At 32.9% G+C, this 27,801-nt stretch overlaps 2 protein-coding genes across 7 annotated transcripts in view; both read left to right on the top strand.

Moving 5' to 3' along the window:
* LOC148627006 (uncharacterized) overlaps positions 1-3,159 on the top strand; it is a 30,481-nt gene extending 27,322 nt beyond the window's left edge. For all 3 annotated transcript variants that reach the window (XM_088565451.1, XM_088565442.1, XM_088565460.1), the window contains exon 8: positions 285-3,159. In XM_088565451.1, coding sequence (XP_088421577.1) covers positions 285-1,081 — 797 coding nt within the window. In that variant the 3' untranslated portion in view covers positions 1,082-3,159. The remainder of the gene's footprint in view (positions 1-284) is intronic.
* A 1,899-nt stretch (positions 3,160-5,058) lies between these two features.
* The window catches only part of LOC148627005 (phosphatidylinositol 3-kinase regulatory subunit alpha-like), a 136,802-nt gene continuing 114,059 nt past the window's right edge, over positions 5,059-27,801 (top strand). For 2 of the 4 annotated variants that reach the window (XM_088565420.1, XM_088565403.1), the window contains exons 1-3: positions 5,075-5,234; positions 12,375-12,643; positions 26,274-26,300. In XM_088565420.1, coding sequence (XP_088421546.1) covers positions 12,391-12,643; positions 26,274-26,300 — 280 coding nt within the window. In that variant the 5' untranslated portion in view covers positions 5,075-5,234; positions 12,375-12,390. Of the gene's footprint in view, positions 5,235-5,268; positions 5,414-12,374; positions 12,644-26,273; positions 26,301-27,801 lie in introns of those variants that run through there. The other 2 variants (XM_088565410.1, XM_088565428.1) reach the window with 2 other exon arrangements.

Here is a 27,801-nt window from a genome sequence, read left to right as displayed (position 1 = left end):
TCCGGATGCATTAGTACAATTATTATTCTACCAATGCAGGTGCAGAGCCAGAATTTCAGGTTAGTGGGGGTTAATAGAATTAAATGACGAGCGAAGCGAAGCAAAAATAATATGGAAGTAAAATTTTTGGCAAATCAAGGTTTCATTGTCCGTTATTTTAGGGGAGGCAGACGCCCAGCACGCCTGCCCCGGGATCCGCGCCTACAATACGACTAAAACAGGACTCTTGATTTACATTCAATATTACCATTTCTAATTAATAATTGATTTGATAATTTTTGCAGACCATGCAGCAACAAATGTTGAGGGTGGTATGTATATAAGTTCAGAATTTCAATTAGGCCAGGTATATATCGGAGAGGGAGAAGAACCAGACGATGAAGTAATCTTGTATCGTCCTGTCTATGTTTGTGTTCCTCACGAAAAGATCACTGTAACAAATATTGACAAGGATGGTCACATGAGTCGAGCGGGTTCTAGGATATCAATGACTCGTTTGAATGATAGAAAATTTCAACTAGATTCGAGAGCGTCTAACGCATCACAATCGGTCGAGGCAAAACATGAAGACAGTGTCGCCGATTCACCTGCTTTTGAACGAAGCATGGCTTTATTAAGTCCAGACAGTGCTAGTGTAGATAGAGGTAGTGATATAGATATAAATAAGACCCCAATCGGAGAGAAGGAGAGTGATATATGTATGCTGGTAACTGATAATGATACCCCTATACCGGAAGTTATAACATCGGCACCGGAAATAAAGAAGACCGATGATGTCTCTTTACATGTTGAAGACGTTGAAAATTCAGTGCCAGAATCGAACGCTTTTACAAACTGTAATGGAAATCCTGTTACTGTTGATATTTGCAACCCAGATAAAAACAGTGTTTTAAAAGAATCTGACCAATCAGTGACCCAAGTTATAGAGGATGAAAATGAGAAAGATAATATTGATGGTCCAAATTACAAAAAAGCGTATGCAAATGATGAACCTGCTAGCATTAAATGTGACCACACACCAGAAGTGATCCTTGTTCAGTCCGACTCAGACAAACATGAAAATCCCTTGGAAAAAGCATAGAAACTATTTGTGCCATGATACGGGGTCTACTTACTGCATACGAGTGTTATATTAAAGTTTGAAGTCGTTATGAAAAATGTTTGAGATTGAAGATTTCAAACTTCAATATAAAATATGTAAGAAATTCATCATTATTATCCATTTTTGAAATGAGAAAAAACCTTTACTTGGCATAATTTCATTTATATTGATGTCTGTTTTATATGTATAAAATTCCAACATTGTGTAGCACGGTAACTATGGCTTTTTATATATTTATATGTCATTTATACACAACTGATAGTAGTTCTGTTAAACATTAATGCTCTCAGTTTCCTTTTCTTTTACACACATGAAGCAACAGTCAGACTACAAGGGTTTTAATTCAGTTGCAGTTATCAATAACTAAGTATATAGTAGTCTTAACAGGGGAAACCTTTTTCACACCATGTAGTTGAAAGAAGTAAAATTTTCTTTCTTTCCCTATTTTATTTTTAAATTATTCAATCGCTTACTCTGAGGCCTAGATGCTGTTATCAAGAAAATGGGCTTTTAGTAACTTGAACTATTTCTCCCAAGAGATTTTATTACTTTTTTGGGGGGGGATTACATGTACTAATATTTTGGTAGTATAGATTTTTCTTTCTTCAGACAATGATGTTTGGTTGTTAAACCATACAATGACCAACCTATCAGACGTTGCTTCGTATATATATACAGATTAAATAAGGATTTTCTAAAGCAATTGGAATGAACTTGTCTGATTTTTTGTTGTAAATTGTGAAAAAAATATGACAAGCTTTCATATTCTTAAAAGAAAATGTGGTATCAACGAATTTTTATTTGTTATTAAAAAAACCTAGTTGCTCCATTATTTCGTCCATAAAACGGTCTTTTCTAACAAATTTGTATAATTTTGCACTTCGTTAAATTTTTTTAAATTATTATTTCTCTAATATTAAGGATGCACGAGTCAAATGCTCAGCATAATCATCAAGAGTGATTTTATCGGCCTACTGGTGGTTCTAGTTATCTGATAGTCTTCAGCTGGTTTTAGGTAATCTGATCGGCCTTCAACAGGTTCCAGTAATCAGACTGGCCTTCAATAGGTGTTAGTAATCTGATCGGTCTTCAACGGATTCAAGTAATCTGTTAAGCCTACTGCAGATTCATCTGATCGGCCTTCAGTAGGTTCTAAGAACTGATAGCCTCCAGCTTGTACTAATCTGGTCGGCCTTCGGCAGGTTCTATTAATCTGATTAGCCTTCAGCGGACTGTATTAATCTGATCGACTTTCAGTAGGTTCTAATAATCTGACGGTCTTCAGCAGATTATTGTAGACTGATCGGCCTTCAGCAAGTTCTAGTAATTGATAGGTCTTCAGTAGGTTCGGGTAATCTGATCGGCCTTCAGCAGGTTCCAGTAATCTGACGGGTCTTCTGTTGGTTCTTGCAATCTGATAGGTCTTAAATATGTTCTAGTTATCTGATTGCCTTCAGCTGGTTGTAGTAATTAAAATAGGTCTTCAGCAAGTTTTAATAATCTCCCTGGCCTTCAGCAGGTTCCAGTAATACGATAGATGAAGTATTTAATTACTACTTTTTTACATTTATCAGGAAACAAATTCTAGATTTTGATACCTTGCCCAGTCTGGTTCTCACAAGTAGTTGTCTTTTTTCATCACTTCTGTGTTACCTTTGTATAGCTATACGGCAACTTCAGTATAAATGTTTAGTTTCCAAAATAAGTATTAACATTAATATATTTGTTTAAGACACGTGACATTAAGTAATATGCTTCGTTGTTACTATTTCTGCTGCCTGTTTTGATATGATTATGGTATACTGCTGTCCGACTGTCTGTCTATACATGTTTGATAACTCCATACGTATACGCTTCCAGAGTTCTTTACAATCTGTGGATACGTTGCTGAAATTTATCATTTCCCGTTTTTTTTCGTTTACAAAGAGATAGGCGTATCATATATTTATTTATTATATCATTTGTACACTTATAACGATGGACAGAGTGACAGTTTGGTCCAGTTTGCCGAAATCAGCACCTTTTTGTTGTTATAATAAATGCACTTATGTCATGTTGAGTTTATTCAATTCTATGTGGTTTATACATGTATACATAGGTGATTTTTTACTCTAAAAAGTCATTTATATAATTGATCTCCTTTACTTCTTACTTTCATTTTTCTCGTTTGCCTTCGAACAAAATGCGGAAAGGGCTAATGTCATCTGAAACTTTCAAAGGTTTGTTTTTCCACGTAGTTCAGAAGTTTTTCAAATGTATTCAAAAGTAATACAACTTATCCGTGTATCTAGTACTACGAAAGAAAATGTTCGTCATATGACTGCAATTTGACCCATTTTGGTAAGTTTCATTCATGTATACGCAGTGGAAATTTTTCCTGCTTGTTGCAAAATTGAACCACGAGTGTAATTAGATAGTGCGTGCGCAGATGTATACAACATTTAAAGATAATCTAATTGCAAATCGATTTACATGTAAAATTCAATAGAAATCCCAACTTACCGCTATAACCTTGACTCCCTTGATTACTCTTTCCATCTATGACAAGAAAGCTCGTGCTTTAATAACATGATACCATTGGCAGTGTTGTCATAAAATGGCAATAACTTAAAAGGAATAAATAAGAACTGAAAACTAATATGGAAGAAAAACATACTGTCTAATTATTATCCAGGCAAAAAACTCCACATGCATGATTTTTTTCAAGAAAAGAAAAAAAAACAAAACACAACTAACATGAGGGATACTATACTGCAAAAAAAAATACATGCAATACAAATTTTAAACAAAAACAACGTAATAACATTGTCACTGGAGAAATGCAATAATTCGAAACACATCGGATGCAAGCATGCATTGCCGAATGTCTTACGGAATTTCGTGTATTCTTTGAACATTCTCGATTGGTCTTGTCTGAATGGCTTCTCGTGGATCACTGCAGTGACCTATGATTTGTAGGCACATTTCTACGGATTCTATACCCTTTTTATATCGATATGTCCCATTTTGGTAATAAATACTCATGTATTCTTCTATAATTGTAAATTCTTTGGTTGTTGCTTGTCACGAGTACGGGTTCAAAGTCGGACACTGTAAAACTTAAAAGCATTTCCTACGAAACTTGCAATACATTCTGCTTAATGTGTGTATTTTGTATATGCAAAAGCTAAAATTAAATTTTGGTCCGACGACCGTTCCATTCTGACGGTAACGCATTTCAAAATTTAAAAATAGAAATATTAAGGGAAGAAATGCAGACATTTAATACGTGGATTTAAACTGCTCGAGTTAAAACTATGAACGCCTTGAATAATCCAAGAGTTGAGGAGAAAGGTTAGTACTAGCATGGGTAACATCAAAATCTTGTCAATCGTAAAAATAGCCTGCAACAAAAACAATTAGCTGGATCCTTTAAAATTTTCCAGGATCCTTCAATCCCTTTATACGCATTTCGTGATCTCTGAGCGTCAACTGATCTATTAAAATTATCAAATGGAATTCGAAATTATACTAGCAGCTTGGTCAATCGGTTAGTATTTTCTGGGTTTTATTTCACGCACACAAAATATTTTGGTTAAAAAAACAATGAAACATGTCTAATATTTAATGTTTCATTACTAGTACAATATAAGTAATTATCACTTTCATCATGATCTCTTTGACGAAATAAAAATGGCTTTTAATTGAAAGGGTTTGTTTTTTATTGGGGCTAAATTGATTTGACAGGCTGCAGAGTGCACTTGTAAACGACCAATTTTATTTTCATCAATTTAATTGTTGATTTTTAGAAAGCATAGAAATATTCGGCATCTCTTATTTGAATATCACTGAATGTCAAACCCTATTTTGATAAATGTATTACCATGTTCATGATACAATACAAAACTGCATCATCTCGGAGGCAATGATATGACAGAAGCAGAAGCGGATATGGCGAACTTTCATTGGTACGACAATGTCATATGGCGAAACGGGATTACATGATCCAATGAAATGGCGCTCAGCCTTTGAGCAACTTCCTGTACATCGAGTTTGGAAATGCTTTAGCGGCCTTCAATGGGCACTTAAAACCCAATTCAATGAATGAATTTCATACACACAAGCATTACTAAATTCATGCGTTATAGCAAAGGTAATGTCATTCTCTGAGAAAGCTTGCACTAGGGTGTTGCCCCGTCAGTTGTAATGTTTACAGAATATTTTTTGGTTGAGGAAGTTAAATCAAATGTGGTTATATGAAGATATGCAGCCTCATAGGGTATTCTAGATTTTCACTTATCTGTTTATTTAATGGCAGATTGATTCAGAAAGGTATTATAATAGACCTAACCTCGCTACTGACATGAAAAATCAATTTTTACAGTTACAGAAGTAGGACACAGTAGTAACTTGTTTTGGCCACATTTTAAGGCTTTATTGACCTCTCTTACTTCCTTAATGTAGTCAGATAGCAATTTAACAATCTGATTGAAAATGTAATTTTTCCAAGAAAAATCTGTAACAACTTACCTCACAATTTGAATATAGTTGATAGTTAAAATGCAAATGTACATTTAGTTATAGGGTGACTGGATGATTCGGGTCAAACTGAAAATGGACCATCACAAAATAGGACTAGAAATGAAAAAATGCATGGTGTGTTCTAATGACATATATGACTTACAATTATACTCCAGTATTAACATGTTTTTTTAAATTATAAAGAGTGGAAAGTTAATATTAACAGGATATTTCCAGGGGTTGCAGTTGCTCAAGACATTTGAAAATAAAAAATCACTTATGAACAATAAAATAAAAAAATTCTTTCAAACAACTTAGAATAGTTAATTGGTTATTTAAAGAAAATTATAAGTCTGTAATGCGGATAAAGTATTAGGTCAGACAATCAAACATAGGTGAGCACATGCCAATTATTATTATTGTGATAGATCAGGCCTGCGCACATTATGGTAATCTTGTTAATTAATAAATTTTAATTAGCTAGCTTCATTAACAGCCATAAATTGTTGAAAATTACTCAAAATATGATCCATGTTGATAAAAAAAAAACAAAGAAAAAAAAAAAACCACTTTCCTTTAAAAGGTCAAAGTGTTTTCTGAAGCCTTAGTCAGTATGAAAACTAAATATCAAGGACATTGAAACGTTGGAATGTGGCAAGGTGTTTGGACCTAGCAACAACTGTGTTTGTGATTTTTAAAGAACTGTCATGATGACACATGTACTTGACAGTCACGGCGAAATTCGTTGGAGCGTTGGTCTGGTAAAATTTGCGTGATTTCCAGACCAGATGTCTGGTATGTTTTTTTATTAGACATGCCTCAACCGGAACTTCCGGTTTAAAGATGGCGTCCGAACCCAAGCAAATTTAAATTGGATCAGAGAAATGATTTCAGTCTGGCAGATAATTGTTTGGTCCAGCAGATGCAAAGCATAGAGACTGCACATACAAATAGGCATGCATCACTTAAAAGCAAAAGAACAGCAAATTACAAATACACACAAACATGAGCTGCACAAAAAACAAAAAAAAAAATAGATTGCCAATAAAACAAAAAGCACAGTGGCAAGTGTATTTACTAGACATACATGGACAATATGATACAAATTTTAGTGGACACACATGAAAGATATAAGCATAATAAGACTGAGTAAAATATCAAAAATCCATGCACAACTACATTGTAGCGCTAGTGAGCAGCAAAAATAAAAAAAAACAAAACCATGTGAAATAAAATTTTTAAAAATTTTAAATTTGTTAAAAACTTGAGTATTAACCCTATGAACAAATGAGATAAGTTATAAGTGCTGCATATTGATACAGACAGAGCTCAAGTAGTCTCCTTTCACCTTTTTGTGTACTCTAATTTTGTCATGGTCAATTTTTGTTATGGTTTGATTCATCATTTAAAATTAAGTCAGCCTAGTGAGATGGTCCTATGCCAAAATTTTCCTAACGATCATTTGATCGATGTTGGAGTTATTTAAGAGTCAAAGAATGACTATGAGAGTTTGTTTTAATAATAAGTGAATAACTAAGATGCTCTCAATTGATTAAAATATTCTTGTAACGGTAGTACAGTAGGGTCAAGAGTCCAGCTTTAGAAAGCTAAAAAGGCTTTTTTTAAACCAGGTGAGCAATTCAGGCTCTCTAGAGCCTCTAGTTATTATTAGATTTTAAAGTTTTTTTTGTGTTTGTGTTAAGACCATTCATGGTATATTTGTTAGTACAGAAATTGATATATAGCTTATAAGGATTGTTTTCATTTGTTGGTTAGAAACTACGTTGGGTCAATTTATTCTGATTAAACTGTGAAACAGTTACTCAAAAACCATAAGAGATATCTGAAATCTGATTGAAAAGTGCATGAAGGGATTTTCTTAAGAAATCCAATAAAGAAAATTGTTCAAATCGGACAAAAAATAAAAAAGTCAATTTTTTTTGTATTGGGGGTGGGAGGAGTTTGGCCGCTTTGACCCCTTTTAACTCAAAAACAGTTCAAAACACTTCAAATCTGCTGATCTAGTAGTTTACTAGAATTGAAAAAAAGAACACAATAAAACAGGAAAAATCGGAATTGGAAGAAAAACAAATATTCTACATACACATGAAATGATGTATGTTTCGATATAATAACCTTTATACCCCCTTTGACCCATTATTCTGGAATAGTAGTTCCTCAAACTCCAAATTCAATAGTAGTCTTTCTTTAGTGGTTAGTAAAATCATATGAAAATTGCATAACAATTGGTCAACTACAACTTATATTACTGTACTACTATATGACAACCAAGTGTCTATGGACGATGATGACCGTGCCATACCAATATTTGACCACAAATTTTTTGCAGTCGTATGGAAATTAAAAGAAAACAAATAACAAAAGAAAAAATTTTCTTTTGGCCGAAAAAAAGTATGTGTGTTTACTGTCACGTGATCAACCCTTACCATTTTTTATCGGCTTTCAATATTCTGGTATTTTCCACCTTTCTGTCACCAGTTTCGTTATTTGTAGTGTCTGTCATGGCCCCTTTCAAGATCAAGCTGTACCTACTTACAGTGTTTTCTCCCAAACATTTCAAAAACAAGAAGTACATGTATTATTGTTTTATTCAACTATTCAAGAACATTTATTGACAGCGATAACAAATGACAGAATAATCAATGTGATAAGCATTTCATGCACTGATTGTTTGGGAAGTTGTAATGTTATGCGAGTTGGACAACTTTCGTATACCTGTGAGAGTGAACCTCCTACAGAAGTTGATCTTTTTATCTATTTGTATCAATGTTGCAGTGATAACGGCTGTCAATGCTTCTGAACAGTGTCTTATTAACAAAATATAAAATATTATATACATACAGGTTTGTGTTTGTAAAGCCACATAAGAGATAATACAAAAAAACATTGCATTGCATTTTAAGAATAATCAACTACATAACAAACACAACCTAACAAGATGTTTAATATTGTTTTATAAAAACATTAAGACCAGGGCTCACACTACTGGGCGATTTTGGCGAAATAATTGCCTTGGGGTTGCACACTTTGCCTTCAGACAACACCAATGACAAAGTGAAGTCGCCCTCTCATTTCCAGATACTGCCCATGTGGTGACTGTACTCCATCTTATAGCAGTATTTTGACCAGAGTTATCTCTCTTCCAAAAACAATTCAACAAAACCTGGAACTTGTTTGAGAGAAAAAAAATTGTTGAAACCTTCAAAATATATTGAAATTAGGTAACAAGCAAGTATTTTAATGTCAAACATTTGAGTCAGGATATAGAATGAATATTCTTCTCTTCAGTTTACAATAATTAATGTTTTATTGTTTAAACTTTGTAATGAAACTTGTGATTTTGTCCAATGTTTTAGCACTTAAAAGAATTTTAGGTTTCCAGGGGAAAACTCTGAATGAAGATTAACTTTCCCGCACTTGAAGTTTGCTTTCTATACTTATCAAATGCTTTAAAAATTTCAAGCTTTCTACTTGTCAATGAGAAAATGGGGCTTAGTAATCAACTCTCCCACCCCAAAGTTGCACTTGCCCCAGGTGATGGAAAAGTGAATCCTAAAACCCAGTTGTCATGCAGTTTCTTGCAGTAAATTTATCTCAATTGATAATTCAGTAGGAAACACACAGCATTTAATCGATCTTCTTGTTTCATAATTGAGCAGTAAATTCTCCCTTTTTAACAGAACATTTCTTAAATAAGGGTAATAACAGAATTACCGAACACTAATTCGATCAAGTCCAAAATAAATCTGCCAAAATAGAGAGACAAGTTTGTACCAACTGCTACAGTATGTGTCCATTAAGTTTCAGTCAGTTTTGTCAGTAATAAATTTTGAACATGGTATTAATACTATTGATAAACATTTATCAAGATACTGGATATTTTGGTGAAGAAATCATTATGGATTTAGTTGGACTAGGGATAAAAAAAAACAGAAAAAAATAAAAATTCCAACAGAATCTGAATTGTTTTCTAACCACAGTGCTGCTAAAGAAGGCAAAATCAATAGACAATGCTTTACAAGAAGCATTGCTTTGCTCATTCATTTATTAATTGTATTAATTTTGCTTTCATAAATTTGGAAAGGGGTAGAGATGTAGAAATTCATTCTCCTGTTATGGCCCTGTATATATAATTCTGTCAATCATTCAGTTAGCAGACTGATTTTGTCCAATATATTTAGTTACTGGTATGTACATGCAGCGTAAAGAAAAAGTAACATTAATCTCAAGAAAAAGAAAATGAATATGAACAAAATAATTGCTTATTGTTTGTATGTGTGTAACATCATATAAGACATATTTTTATTTTAAAAATGATTAGTAAATGATGCTTGTGTGCATTCACTTCTCCCTGACCCCTCTGTTCTTCTCCTAGGTGTCTCTCTGAAAGAGAAGTCACGTCTCCCTCTTTTTCTTAGTAACTTTAGCCCTACTACTGACCCTTTTTTTAGCATGTGACAATAAACACATAGATATTTTTTTGCTTAAATGCTACTACAGGTAATAATAATCAAAGTACTCATGTACTGAAACAATTTATATTGATCATTTGAAATTTTACGCCTCAAATAATCATCAAATTGCATAAATATTGCATAAAAGCAAAGGAAAGTATGAGGATCAAATTCAATTGTATCTAAACACTAGCTTATTGTTGTAAATGGTTAATACTGAACTCTTATTTTTAAGCTCACCATTCTGATTACGAAGGACATTTAATAAACACATAACAAAATTTGCGATGCATCGTAGCATGCTGTACTCCAGTTTGCGATATTGGTTAATGGAACACCTAGATGAATTAACACAAAACATCCAACATACTGCATAATTAAACTAAAAACTACTAGTTGGCCTTTCCCAGTTTCAAAATTTTCAAGTCAAAATTCAATTTAAAGATCTCCAGGTCGAAACTGGCTGTCAAATCATTCAAACTTTAGCCAAATCATTGAAATAAAGCATGCTCTTATACACATGTCCCTCTCAACTAGCTACATTTCTCAGTTGATAAGCTTTAAAGCTCAAGTCCTACAAGTTATTGCATGGACACCTGTGTGTCATGTAAAAGCTCTTAGATACTGGGCACCTACATGTAGTTTCAAAGACACGTACATTAACATAAATGCCCAGGTCTTAGAATAAATTTTCAACAATTATGTCTGGTGCAGTAAACACTTGCCATGCACTTTTAAGGCCCAGAAGCACCTATAGCTCTATCATTATAACACATGGCCAAATAGAATTATTATTACAAAAACAATATCACTAGACCACAGGCTGACAACATTCCTGAGAAATGCAATATAGAAATTCTTATGCCAACGTCTATAAGCAAAGTTTCATTTTTATTTGTCATCTTCTGGCTTCCGATGTCATGAGGTGGTAACTAGCCTAGATTGAAAACAAAGATCTATAAATACTGGTTGTTTTTATTGAGAATCGTTTTTAAACACACATCTGAGTATGCTCTTGGCCATGGACTAAGTCTATTACATTTTAATCTTTGCTGATTTGTTTTTTGATGTATTTAGAGTAAGGTGTCACACTTATTTCATTTCAAAATTTAAAAAAAAAAAAAAAAAAAAAAACCCTAAAAATCCTTATCTACCCACCCTACAAAATTTTAGAATGGTGGTTACTATATGCTTCATTGTATGCTGCATTTACTTCACATTGTGCTTAAAATCTGCTCATTGACTGTTATTGGTTAAAATATACTTAGGTGTTGGATGTCCTAAATTTTCTGCTCGTGGGTAGTATTTAATTTGGTATAAATACTCTTGAGTTTTTTTTACAGTATTTCAATGTGGAAGTAGAAGGCCAAGATGTATATATAATAGAAAACAGTATAGCCATCAGATAAGATCTTTTCAGCATCTTCTAGTATATGTGAATTAAAGGTTATTCCACATTCATGTTTTCCTTAGGTCAACATATACCACCAAGCTCCACTTTGTCACATGGAAATTGTGGTTAGGGGGGCTAAAATTCCATGTTAAAATATTCCAAATGAACAATATTGCTCAATAGTACTGAACTGTTCAGCATTTTATAGAAACTGAAATTCTTTTAAAAGTCCTGAAGAAAATACTTACGAAAGAAACCGTATAATGTTAACTTGACTCCAGTTATTTTGCAAACTTTAAGACCATACACACACTACTCAGGAATGATATAAAGTAACCTATGGGAAATACCAGGAACCACTGAACAACAAATAACAGTGTTTTTATGTATAATGTTGTCTTATAAAAAGAGTACAACAGTATTGACTTTGGTAGCATGGCATCTGCAATATGTCGAAAACAGAAGAAGATATTAATAAATAATCAAACTTGACCTCAGTTATACATGTAATGCCAACTATGACATTAATATATTGTCTACAAGCATTGTATTGTATTCATCGTTTCCAAAATTAAATTTCAGATTTTGTGCTCTATTGTTTTCAGACCAGTTGTGTCCAAAATGAACTTGAGTCCATGTGTAAGTGTGTCAAAAACTAATATTGTGTTCACACCTGCCACAAGGATGTTGAAGTCCATTTTGGGACGCTTAATGTTGAGGACAGTACCTAGTTTGTATAAAGCATTGAATCGGTGTTATTCAAACTTTGCACTGTTTTTATAAGCAAATCAAAGTTGAGCACTTTTATTATGCAAACATTTTGAATTTATTTTCATACTTTTTTTTAGCTTAAACATGTAAGATAGTTAGGCAATTAATATCTAATGTTTGTTTTTATTTTCAGACACAAAATTGCAAATATGCCAAAACAGATCTACATATATGAAGCCCAATATGACTTCAAACCCAGTGAACCTAGTTCTGATCCTGATGATGAAGAAATCCAGATACAGATGGGAGACATCTTAGAAGTTGATGGCCCTGTTCAGAATCACGAGAAACCTGATACTTGGTTAAAAGGAAAGAATGTTACTAAAGGCACAGCAGGATTGTTTCCTGGAACATTTGTCAAGTTTGTTAAGATCATAGAGCAGGATGATGAACCACCAACAGGTTTGTGTTGCATGGATATTGATTCTGTATTTGAATTTTTAAAAAAATATTTCTGAATAGTATTATTCTTTCTGTACTATATAAAGAACTTTCACTTAAAAAATATTGCAGATCTTCAGTTTTAAGTACTAGTACAGTACAATCTGCATTTTTTTCCTATATATTGCTTTATAATACCTATCTGTATTAGTTCTAAGGCCATACTAGGAAATGCCTAGGTTCTCAGGCCGGGGGGGGGGGGGGGGGGACTTTGTTATTTTTTTTATCAGAACTATTCTGTAAATGTACAGCATGTTGAGAAGTTAAATAAAATACTCCATGGCATTAAAACTTTACTGGAATATGAGAGGTGGCAAGTAATAAGAGCCATCTCTCTGCCACGAGACAAACTTTCTTTAATGATCAATGTTGAATAAGAGCCTCATTCGCATCATACTTTTTACCTTCCTGTAAGTGCATAGACGACTCTGTTAACTATTAAAGTCGATTCTGGATTGGATATGAAAATTTCTGGATTTTACTGTAATAAAAATAGCAGATGTTTGAGGGTTTTTAGGGATGCGGCGGGGCCTGAGACCCTAGCATATTTTTTTAGCCTAAACAATCAGCACTTATTTTGGTAGATTGTCTGCCCTTAAAAGTGTTCTTTATAGAAGTTTATCTAGAAACTATTCAAATGTTCATCAGTGTTAATTGTGCTTCCTCTGAGACTTGTCCTATAGTTAAGAAAACTATTACACATTACACAATGTTAAAATACATTACTGTGGTATTGGCAGTTGTTAAGAGATTTTTTTAACAAATATGTAAAAGCATTGAATAATAGACTGAGTCTGCTCTGTCAAAAAGTTAAAATATGTATGAGAGGTTTACATAGATGAATCTGTCATGGTACTACAGCATGTTTTGACCTTTTTGCTGCCCATCACATGTCCCCATATTGCACAACTTTCAGTTTCAAGTTTTAAAATATTATCAAACTGATTAAGCTTTTATGGTAAACTCCTTTTGAATTACCACACTTTAATAACAATTCTAACATCATCTCATTAGGGTGAAGGCTGTTTATTGCATGATTTAGATAATATCCTGTATACTTGTCATATTGGAGTGCCCTAATTGTATCTTGTCTCTTCAAAATGAAAAAGTTATCTGAGTTATCTCTCTTTTTCCAATGATATTGTTTTTAATGTTAAAATCTTTCTTTCTAAATGTAAAAAGTTCAAGGTAAATTAAAGGTCAGGATGACAGATTGTGTAAACACTACTGATAATTATTTACATTAATATGATAATTATGTCTGCAAAACATGCTTTATTTTGATTAGATTAATCTTTTAGTGGTCTCTGTGACATTGATTCTTCTACATGTAATTTTACAGAGCTTGGTCATTAAGCTATCTTTGGTAAGAGTACAGAAACACAGTCCTAGCTGCATACATGTACATCATAAATAAATAATGAATAATCATCATTTCATAGACAAAAATATTATAGAATGGAACAAGGAATTTGTTTCCACTGTGGTTTGCATTTTTTTCTGTTTGCAATTGATATGAATGGTTTTTTTTGTACGATATTATACTTCTTGACATTTAATTATTTTCTTGTCAAGCTACATGGTAGCTGAGCTTGGTTTTTGGTATCAAAGTCAAAGATCTAGACAATTTATCAGTTGCATATGATAAACTGTATCCACTGGTTTTATTAAACTGATAACTTTGTCACATATATAAGAAGTTCGTGATGGAAAATGGAAAAAAAAATTATATGACCTTTTATGGAACAGAGTATGTCAACGGTACACCTTATCCTGGCAGATCTAGTTTCATTGTAAGACACCTGTTGTTTAGGCAAGTTTTCTATACATGTACATGGTAATCTACATGTAGACAGTGTTGTTTTGAACTGTCAGGTTGAAAATTATGGACTATATGTAGTTTTAGTTTGACGATAATATGTCAGTAAGGTCTTCTATTTCTGGTTCATGGAAACCAGATAAGCAATGTTATATTTAAGGGAAATATTTATGTGGAATACTTTCGTTGTGGTTAATTTAGAAAATGAGTTCATTATTCTTTCTCACTGAGAGAAGAAGCTTTAAAGTGTCTCTATATTTTACACTGTTACATGCAGTAAGACATGTATTAAGAAACTTTCAGCTTTCAACAGGAGAGTATGGAAACAAAATTTATTTTCCGGAACTGTTGTAAAATGTTCTTACAAACATTACAACTTTCCTGTGTAAAATATACCACAATGAAACCAGAAATCTACAGTCCTGTTGGGAAAACTAGGTTTGTCAAAACAATAATTAATTGATGCAATAGTTAGATTTAAAATTTGTTCCAGGATGTATGATATATTCTATTGACAACACTGTTACTCATTTCTAACAATGACATCTGTTATAAATGTGTGTAGAAGTTATCTTGACAATGACAGATCTGACCCATATAGAAAGACCTGACCAAGTATTTATAAGCATATGACCTGTCCTGGTCCAAAACATGTTAGAATAAATATGAGATTTACATCTTTTTCTTCTTCAACTTTGTAAATACAGATAGTTACATTGTAACTTATTTAGTGTGTTTAGAGAGAGAAAGGGAATCCTGACCCACAAACCTAGTTTAGGTGATAACTTGATTCTTGTCATGTTCAAATGTAGTTCACATCCTACAATCCTCTGGTGTTTCTTTAAACACATTATAAAAGTACTTTGATTTTCTTGATACATGTATTATAAAATTTTATGAATTCCTACATTTTTGTCTAAAAAAAACCAGAGGTGTTTACTTTAATGGTTTCTCAGTATTTTGTATGAATTTGGACTGCAAATTACTCTCCACTGATTGTGAATATCATAGTACCTATGTTAAAATGTCAGGAGGTTCATGATTTTACAGATCATTTCCATAAAAAATGGTGAAAAACACAGATTGTCCTCATGCTGTATAAACAGGTCTGAACATATTCCCAGTCTTGTAACATGTAGAGAAGTAGCTAATGCTACATAAAATTGTATTTGATTTTTTTGTTCTATAAAGTTTACCCATTTCTCTGTCAGTTGGGATGGTTTTTTATCTCATCCCAGTCTTATGTGTATGTCAGGATATTTTCTGTCTGTATACATGTAGCATTTTTTCTTTCAGAATAGGATCATATAATCCTCAAACATCTTACCACATACACATCCACATTAGAATTTGAAATTTTAGAAGTTGCATTATTTATTACATTTCAAGTTTTAAATGTAGTTCTAAGAGAGAAACAAAAAGGGAGTACACATGAACTTAAATAAGTGAGAAATAGCAGTTTGAGGAATAAAGCTTATATGATAATATATACTAATTACATGTTTATATTAAACTCATTAAGAGAGTGCTATCCCTAATTGGTTTAATGTTTGAATTAATAACCAATCATTAGTTTGTTTTTAATATGTGTGGTCGATGCCTTACTGGCAGCATTTACTTTGTTAAATAGTATTTTATGCTATGCAGGAAATATAAACTCTTCCATAGATATGTAATTGGATCCTGGGAGGATTGTACTGTTAACATAACATAAGCAAACTCATGATGTTATAATATAGAATAATAACTTATATGTCACTGATTTTGTTACCCTTTTTTTGCAGTCAAATATTGGCTGTTTCCCTGGAGACTTTTCCCAAAAGTTGAAAAATATTTTTCCCAAAGGGAGGAAAAATCCCAATTGTCAGGCATGATTGTATCCACTTCTGTGATACCTTCAAACCAAATTTTTAGAATCTCTGGACTGTAATGATTTCCATGAATATGACATACAATGTTGTGATAACTTGTAAAATGGTTGAGATTAAAGCCTTATAGCAGACAGAAGGAACTGAAATATTTTAAGCTCTTCAAAGTTCTTATCAAATGATACTATTGCAGCTAGGTTTCTTTTGAAATAATTCACCTACATGTTTTTTGTGCAGGAAGCCTAAATGTCTCTGATATAATAGTACATTGAAGGTGCAAGGAACGAGGGAGCACTTAATGACGACCAAGAATGTGCTTGAATTAATGTTTTTACGTCATGTTAATTACAAGATAACATCAGTCTAATCAAACAGGTCACTTTAGATTATCATCTGGTTCTATACACATCAGGTTTTTATAATATTTGGTACCAGTCTGGCTTGATGTCACATGTTCAATAACTGCCAATGTCCGTTGTGCTATAAGGTTAAACAAGGTTTCTACATCATAGAATTCACTCTGAAATTCAATAATTGATGAATTTGCTGTAACAAACATGATGAACATGTAAAATGTACATGAAATCTACATTAAAAGTTTCTTGCTTGCGTCATAAGTGCATTGACCGATTTTACTGATTAAGATTTCTTGTATTTTTCTGTCAAATAATAGCTAATGGTAAAATGTTTTTAAGGGAATAATTGAACAAATTCCTGATTGCCATTCTGCTGCATGTCCAAATTTACATACTTTGTTGAAAAGGAAGATAGATACAGTTATTGTTTTTATATCTTGATTACTTTTGGTCCCTGTGCGTAACATGCTGCCCACCTGTCTGTCAGTCTGTCTTGTAAGTTCTCTAATGCCTACATTTCTCTACAGATTCAGATAAAATTTATGCCAGTTGTTACTTACAAGAATCTCTGGGACAAGTTTGAAAATCATGGTGAGATACTAATATTGTGGGTTAATTGGCTTCATTTTTTAAATATTTTCGAAATTTGCTTCAGTTGAGGGTCATCTGATACAGCTGATTAATAAGATGATAGGGAAATTCACTTTAACAGTCCTTATTGTTACTCATCCATTAATTACATCAGTAACACCTTTATAATGTGCACAAAAATAAATAGAATGACCATACTCTACAAGTAAGTATGGTATAATCTACCCACATTTCAGGTAAAATGTTTGTAACAGACAGCAAAGTACTGAAAGACACTTTAGTATTGAACCTTTATACTGTAGGAGTTTACAATAGTGCATGATTGAAGACATTCAGTATCAAATAAAAAAAAATCATTTTGGAAGTTATATTTAGCACTTTTCTTTGTTCTGGTAAACTTGATATGGTCCGATAAGTAAATACAATTATCATGAACAAGTACACCAATGCCGTGTGTACTTTTCACTATCAAAAGTAGAGCATTATTTGCTGTCTTTAATATTTGCATTCTTAAGAATTCCTTGGAAGAAGGGCTATCTCTGTTTAATTTAAAGGAAATTTATTGATTTTGTATAATTTTAGGCACTTTTTGAAGTTGATCAAATATTAGTAAAACCATTTAAAGCTGAAGATTTACTTGACCCAGAAATACAGTTTCTTCATTTCCATAAATAACACCTACTCCAATAATTCTTCTATTAAAACCAGGTCATTTGGTATACTGTAAAAAATCTTTTTTTGGGAAAGAAAATTATTGCAATAAAAGTTATGCAACATAACACTATCTCAGATAATATGTTTCTATTCAAATGCTTATGGATAAGTAATGCAACAGATTGGTCTATTTACCTTAAGCTGAAATATTATACAAAAATATGGACTAAAGGATAAAAACTAAAGGTTAGCACGTAGTCTTGTATCAATATAGGAAACTGAACACCCCTTTGTAAAAACTGCTAATCACATGCAAGGAAAATAATTGGAAGCTTTAGATAGTGTAACATGCATGTACATGTATTTATATTAAAGCCATATATGCATCATGCATATATCTATTTTAAAGACATACATGTAATTAAAAACTGAACATGTTTGATACTACCAAGCATGGTTGCAGATCATCATCTCTGTGCTAATTAGGATTGCTTTAGAAATGTCCTAGCAAACTAAACTTCAACTAAGATACATGTACCGGTATATGAGATGTCTTTTGGGAGAAATTGGATTATAAACCTTAGGTTGCATGTATCCTGTGAAGCTAATGATATGCTTCATTTCAGTTGAATCTGTCAGACAGATATAGATTTGTCTATATATAGATGTGAATTCTGGCCAAGTCATTATTGGGTCTGTGTTTATTGCTCTTTGTTTCTATTTGCAAGGAAATAATGTCAGTGTGTCTCTGAGATGATGGAAGACCTGTGCATCCTGAAAAATGTCAAGTGTACTTTAAAGTAACAATAGTGCAGCTGGTCCTCAATAAAGCAGGGGATTCATCTTTGGCAGTATTTAAAAACCATTAAAAATAAATCGAAAATATCCAAATTACTGTACTACAAAGTAAAAGCATGTTTAAGTGTCATGCAAATTCTGTTATTTTGCTGTCAGACTAATCTTATGTCTTTTTTTTTTTTTTTGTTAAAATTAAGAGAAAGGTATTCATTCCTCTTAGGAATAACAGTATAACATATGTAATACTGAAGTGTTCTAAATAAGGAAGGAAGGATTAACTATTATTAAACTTTTGATTAAAGGCAATACCAATAATTGTTTGTAACACACATTAATGTACATGTTTGATGGCTATTGTTTAGTTATTCTTTATTGTTGCAATATGAAATAAGTTTGGGTAACAAACATTTTGTGAACTGAATGCTTTATGTCATCCGAATGTTAAATGCTGTAAACGAGTGCCCAATGTTACTGAATGGTTAATGCTATAAATGAGTGCTCAGTGTTACTGAATGTTTTAAATGCTGAAATATCTAGCAGATTCAGCCAAAGATCATTGATATGTTACCGAAAAAATTCTGAAACAGAGACCTTTGTATATAATTAACATTACTGATTGGAAGATTAATTCAAATAATTTTTTTTCTTGGAAAACATACAATATATTATTTTTATTTGTTACATGTATGCTTTTTGTAACACAATCAATTGATTATATATATATATATTATTGTTGACAAAAAAACTAGATTTTGAGATTTCATATTACTACATATTTATCTTTTCATCCTTGATGCATTAACTTTACATTGAGTAATACCCAACTTAAGCAACTATATTCCATTCCTATTGATCTCCATGTTGGTAGTTTTCATAAGTTATTCCAAGGGTGTCTTCTCACACGTGTGTTAAAAGTCACACAAAGAATAATTGACTTATGAATTGGGAATAGAAGTCATATCAGGTTCATCAAGTGAATGTATTGCTGATTTGGCATTATTAAGTGGAGTTCAATATAATAAAAGTCTTAAGTAAACATTGTTTAGATGAAGTAAATCAGTAGTCTCTGTCCTACAAAGGGACAAAGAGCTATAAAAACCTTCTAGAACTGGGTTATGTCAATACCAGGATAAAGAAATATGTACTTTATATAGATTGTATACTAATAATAAATACTGCTCTCAGTTTTTGACTTTTTTTGCACATGTGAATTTTATGTTAAAATTGTTCTTAATTACTTTTTTATTGGCCTGCCTTCTGCAGATTCTCCTTGTTAATAATTTTGAAGTGCTTTCAACACATCTGAAATATTGGTCAGAAATGTGAAAGATCAAGTAAGCTGTATTTGGGTGCTAGTGTACCAAGATCAATGGATCTTGATAAGAAAAAACAGTGAATGGCTCTAGTTTGCATTTTCCAAGTTAGTCTTTACTTGAATGTTAATATAGATGTATACTGTAGTTGTAGAAATCTTGGTTGATTGATTATCCCCGGGCAATGTTAAAAATAAGGTTCATGACTAAACTTACATAACTTGAAATCAGTGTTCAGGTTGCCATATAACATTATTTATATATTGAGTCAAAATCCCTTCTAATGGCAAACACCAGGATTATCTAGAATATTTTTCAAATATAATGATAACCTTGCTACTATGTCAAGATGTCAACACACGTGCATGGCTTCGTTAGGTATGTTGGACTTTTCCAAATAGGATGTGTTTGTCGGATAGAATGACGTAAGCTCTGAATAAAAGGAACATGGTAAAACCCGGTTATCAATGTAAATGATTTGGTTTAGATAATCAAGACCTTAGGAAGTGTCAAAACCATTGATTGTGTAGTAAACTCTACCCATCAAACCTGCCTGAAAATTAGGTGTATTTTTGTATGTCTAGAGGTTTTATTTACTTATAAAAAAAATTAGTTCATAGAACTCCTACATATATCACAGGTTAAGATTTATAGCTTAAGTTTTGATAAAAAGTTTGATTAAAAAAAATTGCACCCAAATCATTAAGTAATCCAGTATGTACTTTAGGGAATGGTTTCTAATAAGAACCTTTCCAATGGTCTGAAGTACAGATTGGTACAAGTTTAATTTAGGAAATAAGAATTAGGCACAATTATGTTTATAAAGTTTTTATATGAAGTTTTTTTAGAGGTTCTACTTGTGAAAGGATCTTAATTATACATGTAATGCATGAAACCAATTTCCCTCCTTACAATGAGACTTATGAGTTTTTGAATGCAAAAAGTTACCCTGTATTGAAACTCTATACTTTCAAATTCATTGACTTACTGTATAAGTAAATTGATTTGAGTATTATATAATTCCTAATAGACAGTTCTTGAAATTGAAGGCCATCATTATAAACAGCAGATATTCTTAGGAATATTTGGTAATTAGGGTCCATAATCAGATTATTCAGCTGTTTCCTTGTCAATCCTATAACATTCAGGGTCAAGTCAGATATTGAGTAAGGTCTTGGGAATAGTTTGAAAAATTATTCATTGGCATGTACAAGTATCAGTGAACAAAGAAATAAATTAGGCAGTGCCTATAGAACTGATAACCTACTTGTGAGTAATATTTAAATCACTACTAGGGTATATTGATTTGAGTTTTATGTGTCACTGGAACACATGGATATAAATAAAGCTAACCACAAAGTGTTTCTAGCTGGCAGATACATCGATTCCTAAATGAAAATCCAATTTGTTTAAATGGATTTGCCATACTTCTCAGATATGCAGAATTTATCTGTTAGAGTCAATCAGTTGCAGTAATTGTAGTACTTGGCATTTTTAGAAGTTTCTTTAGATCCTTGTTTACTTTCATTTATGTATATCTACATGTATATAATGTATGTTACATTTCTAACCTATCTTTCTGTTTTGTGATTCATTACATTCCATGGAATAATTTTCTTGCACCCCTACAGCGTATAGATAGCTGTATAGTAAGACGCTTTTGTTGAAATTTTTGTGCTCTATTTCTTGAGATTTATATCAATGCATTTAAGTTTTGACACTTATATAGTCTTCCATTTAGAGTTTCCATTTCTTCCTGTCAATCCTGACCTACTTGTAGATTTCATAATTGTTAGAATATGGTTATTATATTACATGTATATCATGCTATCTCTTTGTCTAGCAATAATACATGGCTCTTTCCCAGTATTTGTATTTTAATGTTTAGGGGCCAGCTGCAGCCTGCCCTGTGGTGTGAGGGTTTCCTTATTCATTGAAGACCTAGGCCTAGGGGTGACAATGTTTATCTTGGTGGGGTTGTCTCTTTGACCTTTTCTCGTTATATGTTGTTTTGCTTTTCATTCTATTATTTACACCCTTAAGAGAAGGGAATCTTGTTTTTGTGTCAAAATTTCTTCTCATTCTTCTTATTCCAAAAGTTTTCTTGGCCATAGCTTTTTTGTCTTTTGATCAAAGGACACCTTACCATAATGACCTTTATGTAATTTGACCTTTGACCAAGAGGTCCTTTTTGCTGCCTCTTGAGATGAGAAAAATGTCCAGGCAATAACTTATTTACTTTTTGACTGTTTTTCTCTCTTGTGAAATAAACTCCACATTTCCAATGGGACAGTCAAAAGAACAAAGCTCAGAAACTCAGAATGGCTCGAAATACAAAACTCAGATTGGCTGGGAATACAAAAATATATTTGGCAGACTGATCAGACCACAGATAATTTTTATCGGAATCAGGTCAGCTTCTTATTTAAGCAATATCTTGATCTATACATTGTTCATGTCTATTTAAGGCATGTGTGCGATGAAACAAATTAAACACCAAATTATGTAATTTTACTTGTTGCGTAATTTATTGACACAAATGATGAGTAAATTACATAACTGTGTGTTGTAGGGTTGGACCAGATGGTTTATATATTGGACTCTTGAGATTTTAAACAGAACCAATATCTAATTATTATGTAATATTATGTACAAACTGCATACTTTTATCACATAGGCTTTGACTGCTTGCAATCTTTAATATCAGTCTATGAAGACACATACTAGTTACTGTTTGTCTGTACCAGACAAAAAATTACCCAATATAATTATAACAATTGTTTTGGGCTCTGTAACAGCATGGTAATAAGGGTATAATTACAAACTGGACTTATAGCTGTTCATTGTTAGATTGTAAACCATAGTTGAAGTGTTTCATACTAGCTTACCACCATCTGTTGAGGTAGTATGTTCATTTATGGTTCTGTGGTTCCATAGATTTCTGGTAATATCAGGACTTAGACAGCTTTTTTGTTAACCTGAGTCAGCCATTTTTTTTCTGTGAATTTTAGAAGTAGGTCTCATCTCTGCTGGACTCATCTGAGTCAGCCATCAACCATGTTACGTAATAATTACACAATACAAACTTGTGATAAATAGAGCTCATCTGGAAATTATACAGGTCCTTTCATCTCGGTCACATTAGTACAAAAAATAAATCAGAAATGGTGCAATAATAAATTATTCCATGCATTGTGGGATTTAGAAATTCTGTAACTGTGTTGAATGATTGATAAAACTGGTATAGTTATATAACAAGCTGCATGACTTGAGAGATAATAAAGAGATTTTTTGTAATTTAGAATTATTGGGATGCTATATTATATAACTGGCACTCCATTTAAGTGATTGCTTCCATGAAAGTGGATTAATCATGGAAATTATTGATCTGTTACAGTCTAGCTCCAGTCGGTCATTCGCCCATGAGAAAAGCTGTCCATTTTTTTCTTTCCCATTCTGCAGTACTAGTGTGTTATATAATTGTTCACTCTTGCGATTTTTTTAAAGGGCAAAGCCATCAAGTGATAGAAATGTCTATTCCAAGATTTAACTCAGTGGCAGAAGTGCTGTAACAGCAGCCAAATTACATCATATGTGTCAGAATAAAGGTTGATCTGATTTATATATTGATCCTGTCCATTGATATCCTTGACCTAGTTTACCTAAGATGATTGATACCCTTGACCTAGTTCACTCTTTTTATTGCAGTAACTGTTGAATGGTTTTGGAAATGTGCTCAACTGTATTTGATGTTTATTTTTAGCTCACCTGTTCAATGCCAAGTGAGCTTATGCCATCACTTGGTGTCAGTCATAATCATTGACAAATTTTCGAAAATCTTCTCCTCTGAAACTACTAGACGGACAGAATGTAAACTTCGCTTGATTGTTCCTTATAGTATTGTGCACAAAATGATTATTGGGATTTATGACCAGTGAAAAAAACATAGCAGGCATTACTAAAAATAGGGGTCTGAAGGCATTTTTTTGCAAATAACTCAAAAACTGTGCCTTTAGCAACAATCTGGCAGAGGGGATTAAATTGTTCAGCATCTTGAGACGGACCTATGCCGAAATTTTGGAAACAATTCATCATTTGATGTAGAAGTTACGGCCCCTGAAACAGTTTTTTTGCCATTTTTTAGATGTTCAACTTTGAAACTCTTCCTCTCAAAAACCATTTTACAGGTTTGACTTTTGACATATTTGTACCTTAGGGTATCCCACACAAATTCACTTTTGGGATTGTTGATCTGTGAAAAAACATGGCCATGGGGTCGGAAGGCAGTTTTTTGCAATCAACTCGTGAACTGTTACCTTTTGTACAATTCTGGCAGGGTTAGATTATTTAACATAATGAGATGGACTTAAGCTGAAATGTTTGAAACAACTTGTCAATTGATGTAGGAGTTATAACCCTAAAGCATTTTTTTGTTTTTGTTTTACATGTACACCTTTGAAAATCTTCTCTAAAACCATTGTATTGTTGTACAGAATTTAATGAAAGTTGGCTTATTGTTCCTTAGGGTATTCCACACAAAATGACAGTTGGGATTTTTAATCAGTCAAAAAACATGGCCACCATTACTAAAAATTGAACATAGGGGTTAGAAGGCAGTTTTTTCAAATAACTCCAAAACTGTTGCCTTTGCAAAGTTTTTGCAGAGGTAATGTTGTTCAGCATCATGAGACCGATCAATGCCGAAATGTTCAAAATGATTTATGTACTGATGTAGGAGTTGCGGCTTCTGAAACAATTCTTAAAATTTATTTTTTCCACATGTACAACTTTGGAAATCTTCTCTGAAACCATTAAAGATCATTTAATGAAAATAAGCATACTGGTTCTTTAGTGTATTGTACTGGAAATGACTTGTGACTTTTAATTTGTGAAAAGATGTGGCTGCCTATATTGAAAACAGAACATAGGGGTCAGAAGACAGTTTTTTGAAAATAATTAAAAAACTGTTGCCTTTAGCAAATTCTGGTTCAGGTCATGAAAATGCTATTAGAAGCATTTCCTGCATTTGACAATTCAGTTGATTTTAACTTAGCCTGTCTCATTCCTCAAGTTTTTCAAATAAGCATGGTTAACCAGGTGAGCGATTCAGGCTCTCTTGAGCCTCTAGTTGTATCATTTGTCACATTATTTCCTTCAGAAAAACCCTCTTTTATATTTACTGAGATGCAATTTTGAGGCCTTTTGTATCAGTTGATACAATAAAAAACTTACAAGCTTGGTTATTATCAGTTAAATAAGTACCTGATTTCCTTGAAGACTATACAATGTCAAAAATTATGCAATAAATTTCCATCCTTAAATTATGCCTTTGAAGTTCAAGTGAATATTGATGAATGTAATTCTGTTGGTTTTTTTTTCATTTTATAGCCTGATATTATGTGAATGAATTTTTCAACATTCTATAATTTAAATGGAAGTATGTCAGAAAACAGTTCACTCAGATATTTAAAAAGACTCCTAATTTGAATACTGCTGGTAGCAGGCAGAGCAAGTTCTGCAGGTGTCTTTGCATTTTATTTCCCTTTTTATAGAATTAATACACAATTTGCCTAGAATAGGAGACAGGTCAAATTATGCAAAGACAACTTTTTGTAGAAATCTTGGTAATGAATTAATTTATGTTTTCTTGTCATAAGGATGACAAATTGATTTAGCTTTAGTATATCAATTATACTGAAGGTTTTGTGTTAAATTTCCAAGAAAAGTGTGAAACTGATCTATTAACACCTATTTTTACTAAGACAGCTGCATTAACAACCTCTTCCATTTATGACCTGCCTCCAGTTGTTCACACTTTTACCTCCTGTAATGAAGGAATTTTACCCATCCCTTCAGACAGGGTTTTGAAAGAGTAATCAGTGGAAACAAGATTCTTCCGGTGCACCTGGTCCATGTTCCCTGTTTTTAGTGGAGTCCGAGTTGCTCATTTACTTTTGTTTCTTTGTATGTATTATTTTAGTTACTTTATGTTCTTTGTTGTGATTGTCTGTTTTCCATGTCTTGTCTTTGTTCCTGGATTACATTCTTATTGATTTCCACTAGAATCTTGGTTCCCTTAATTATTCTTTAAAGTATACCTCCCCTTCTGTCCATGATTTGATGAATATCATTGTTGTACCTCTATTTATCATGTCTTCCTCAATTATCTTCCCATCATTGTGCTGCTTTCAGAAAAAATTAGTCACCTTATAAAAGAAGGTGAGTGTTGGCAACCATTAGGCACCCAATTGAGGGAGGTCACCATTCACGACCATGAGTCACTTTATAGAGGGAGGTCACCAATGGTGACCATGAGTCACTTTATAGAGAGAGGTCATCACTAGCAACCATGAGTCACTTTATAGATGGGGTGTCAGCATTAATGACCACTAGTCACCTTATATAAATGGAGGTAAGTCTTGGGGACCATGAGTTCCCTTATTGAAGGTTAGCATTGGGGACCATGAGCCCCCTTATACAGGGATATCATCATTAGCGACCATGAGTTGCCTTAAAAAGGGAGGTCAGTATTGGTGACCACGAGTTACTTTAAATAGGTAGGACAGCAATGGGGACAGTGAGTCACCTAATAAAGGGAGGTCAGCGTTGGTGACCACGAGTCACATTAAAGAGGTAGGTCAGCAATGGGGACTGAGTCACCTTATAAAGGGAAGTCAGCGTTGGTGACCAAGAGTCACATTTAAGAGGTAGGTCAGCAATGGGGACCGTGAGTCACCTTATAAAGGGAGGTCAGCATTAGCTAACGTGAGTCACTAAATGGAGGGATTCATCAGTCGAAGGGTACTCTTGCTGTTCATAGTATTCTTTCTACTATTCGCATGTTACTGACATCTTTCATTCACATGTTATATTTCTGTCTTGTTAATGTCCATCAGTTAAGATGATATATTGCGGTAACAATATGTAGCTAGAGCTATTTAACTTTATTTTGAATCATTTTCTGGAACAGGGAATATCTTGTTTCAAACTTTACACAACAGGTACCTCAAAAAACGAAAGAATAGCTAGTCACTTACTGGTAGAAGTTTATGTTGGTCATAAGTTTGTGTGCATTTTTTCTCATTATAATGTCTCTAATTTTGTCATATTTTTTCTTTATTGTTGACTCTTCGCGTCACCTTAAGTTTTAGTTTTTATAGCAAACTTAGATTTCTTATATCAGCTGTCCTCTAAACATGTAATGATTTAAAGCTGACCATAGAAGGTAAAATTGTACAGTAAGTGTCCTGATTCATTAGGTTCCTGATTTTTATACAAACAGTATTAAATGATGGATTTACTCAGCTGTAGATACAACCACAGGGCAAAGTTCAGATACTGTACCATTGGCTACATAGTAGGACAATCTGTATGAAACAACATGATAGACACTGGCTGAAGCAATTATATTAACAGAGAAATGCAAATTATAGAGTCATTATATTTCTCAATTGTAATATGAGTCCATATACAATGTCTGAACCTGACAGCAGATCGGACACTCTGTTGTCTTGTAAGAACATGGTGTCCCCAGATGTGGATGTGATTTTTTATGAGCAACTCGGCGGGTGTTTCTAGAAAAGCAGAGGACGCTTACCCTACTGGTGCACCTGGTCCATGCTCCCAGTTTTTAGTGGAGTCCGTGTTGCTCATTTGCTTTGGTTACTTTGTATGTATGATTTTAGTTACTTTGTGTACTTTATGTCTGTTTTCCATGTCT

The sequence above is a fragment of the Perna viridis genome, chromosome 1, assembly GCF_037379345.1.
Source record: "Perna viridis isolate PV_CMFRI_1.1 ecotype Kerala chromosome 1, ASM3737934v1, whole genome shotgun sequence".
NCBI classification, from domain to species: Eukaryota; Metazoa; Mollusca; class Bivalvia; order Mytilida; family Mytilidae; genus Perna; species Perna viridis.
The sequence above is the reverse complement of the archived record's forward strand: the minus strand, read 5'-3'. Positions and strand labels throughout refer to the sequence as shown.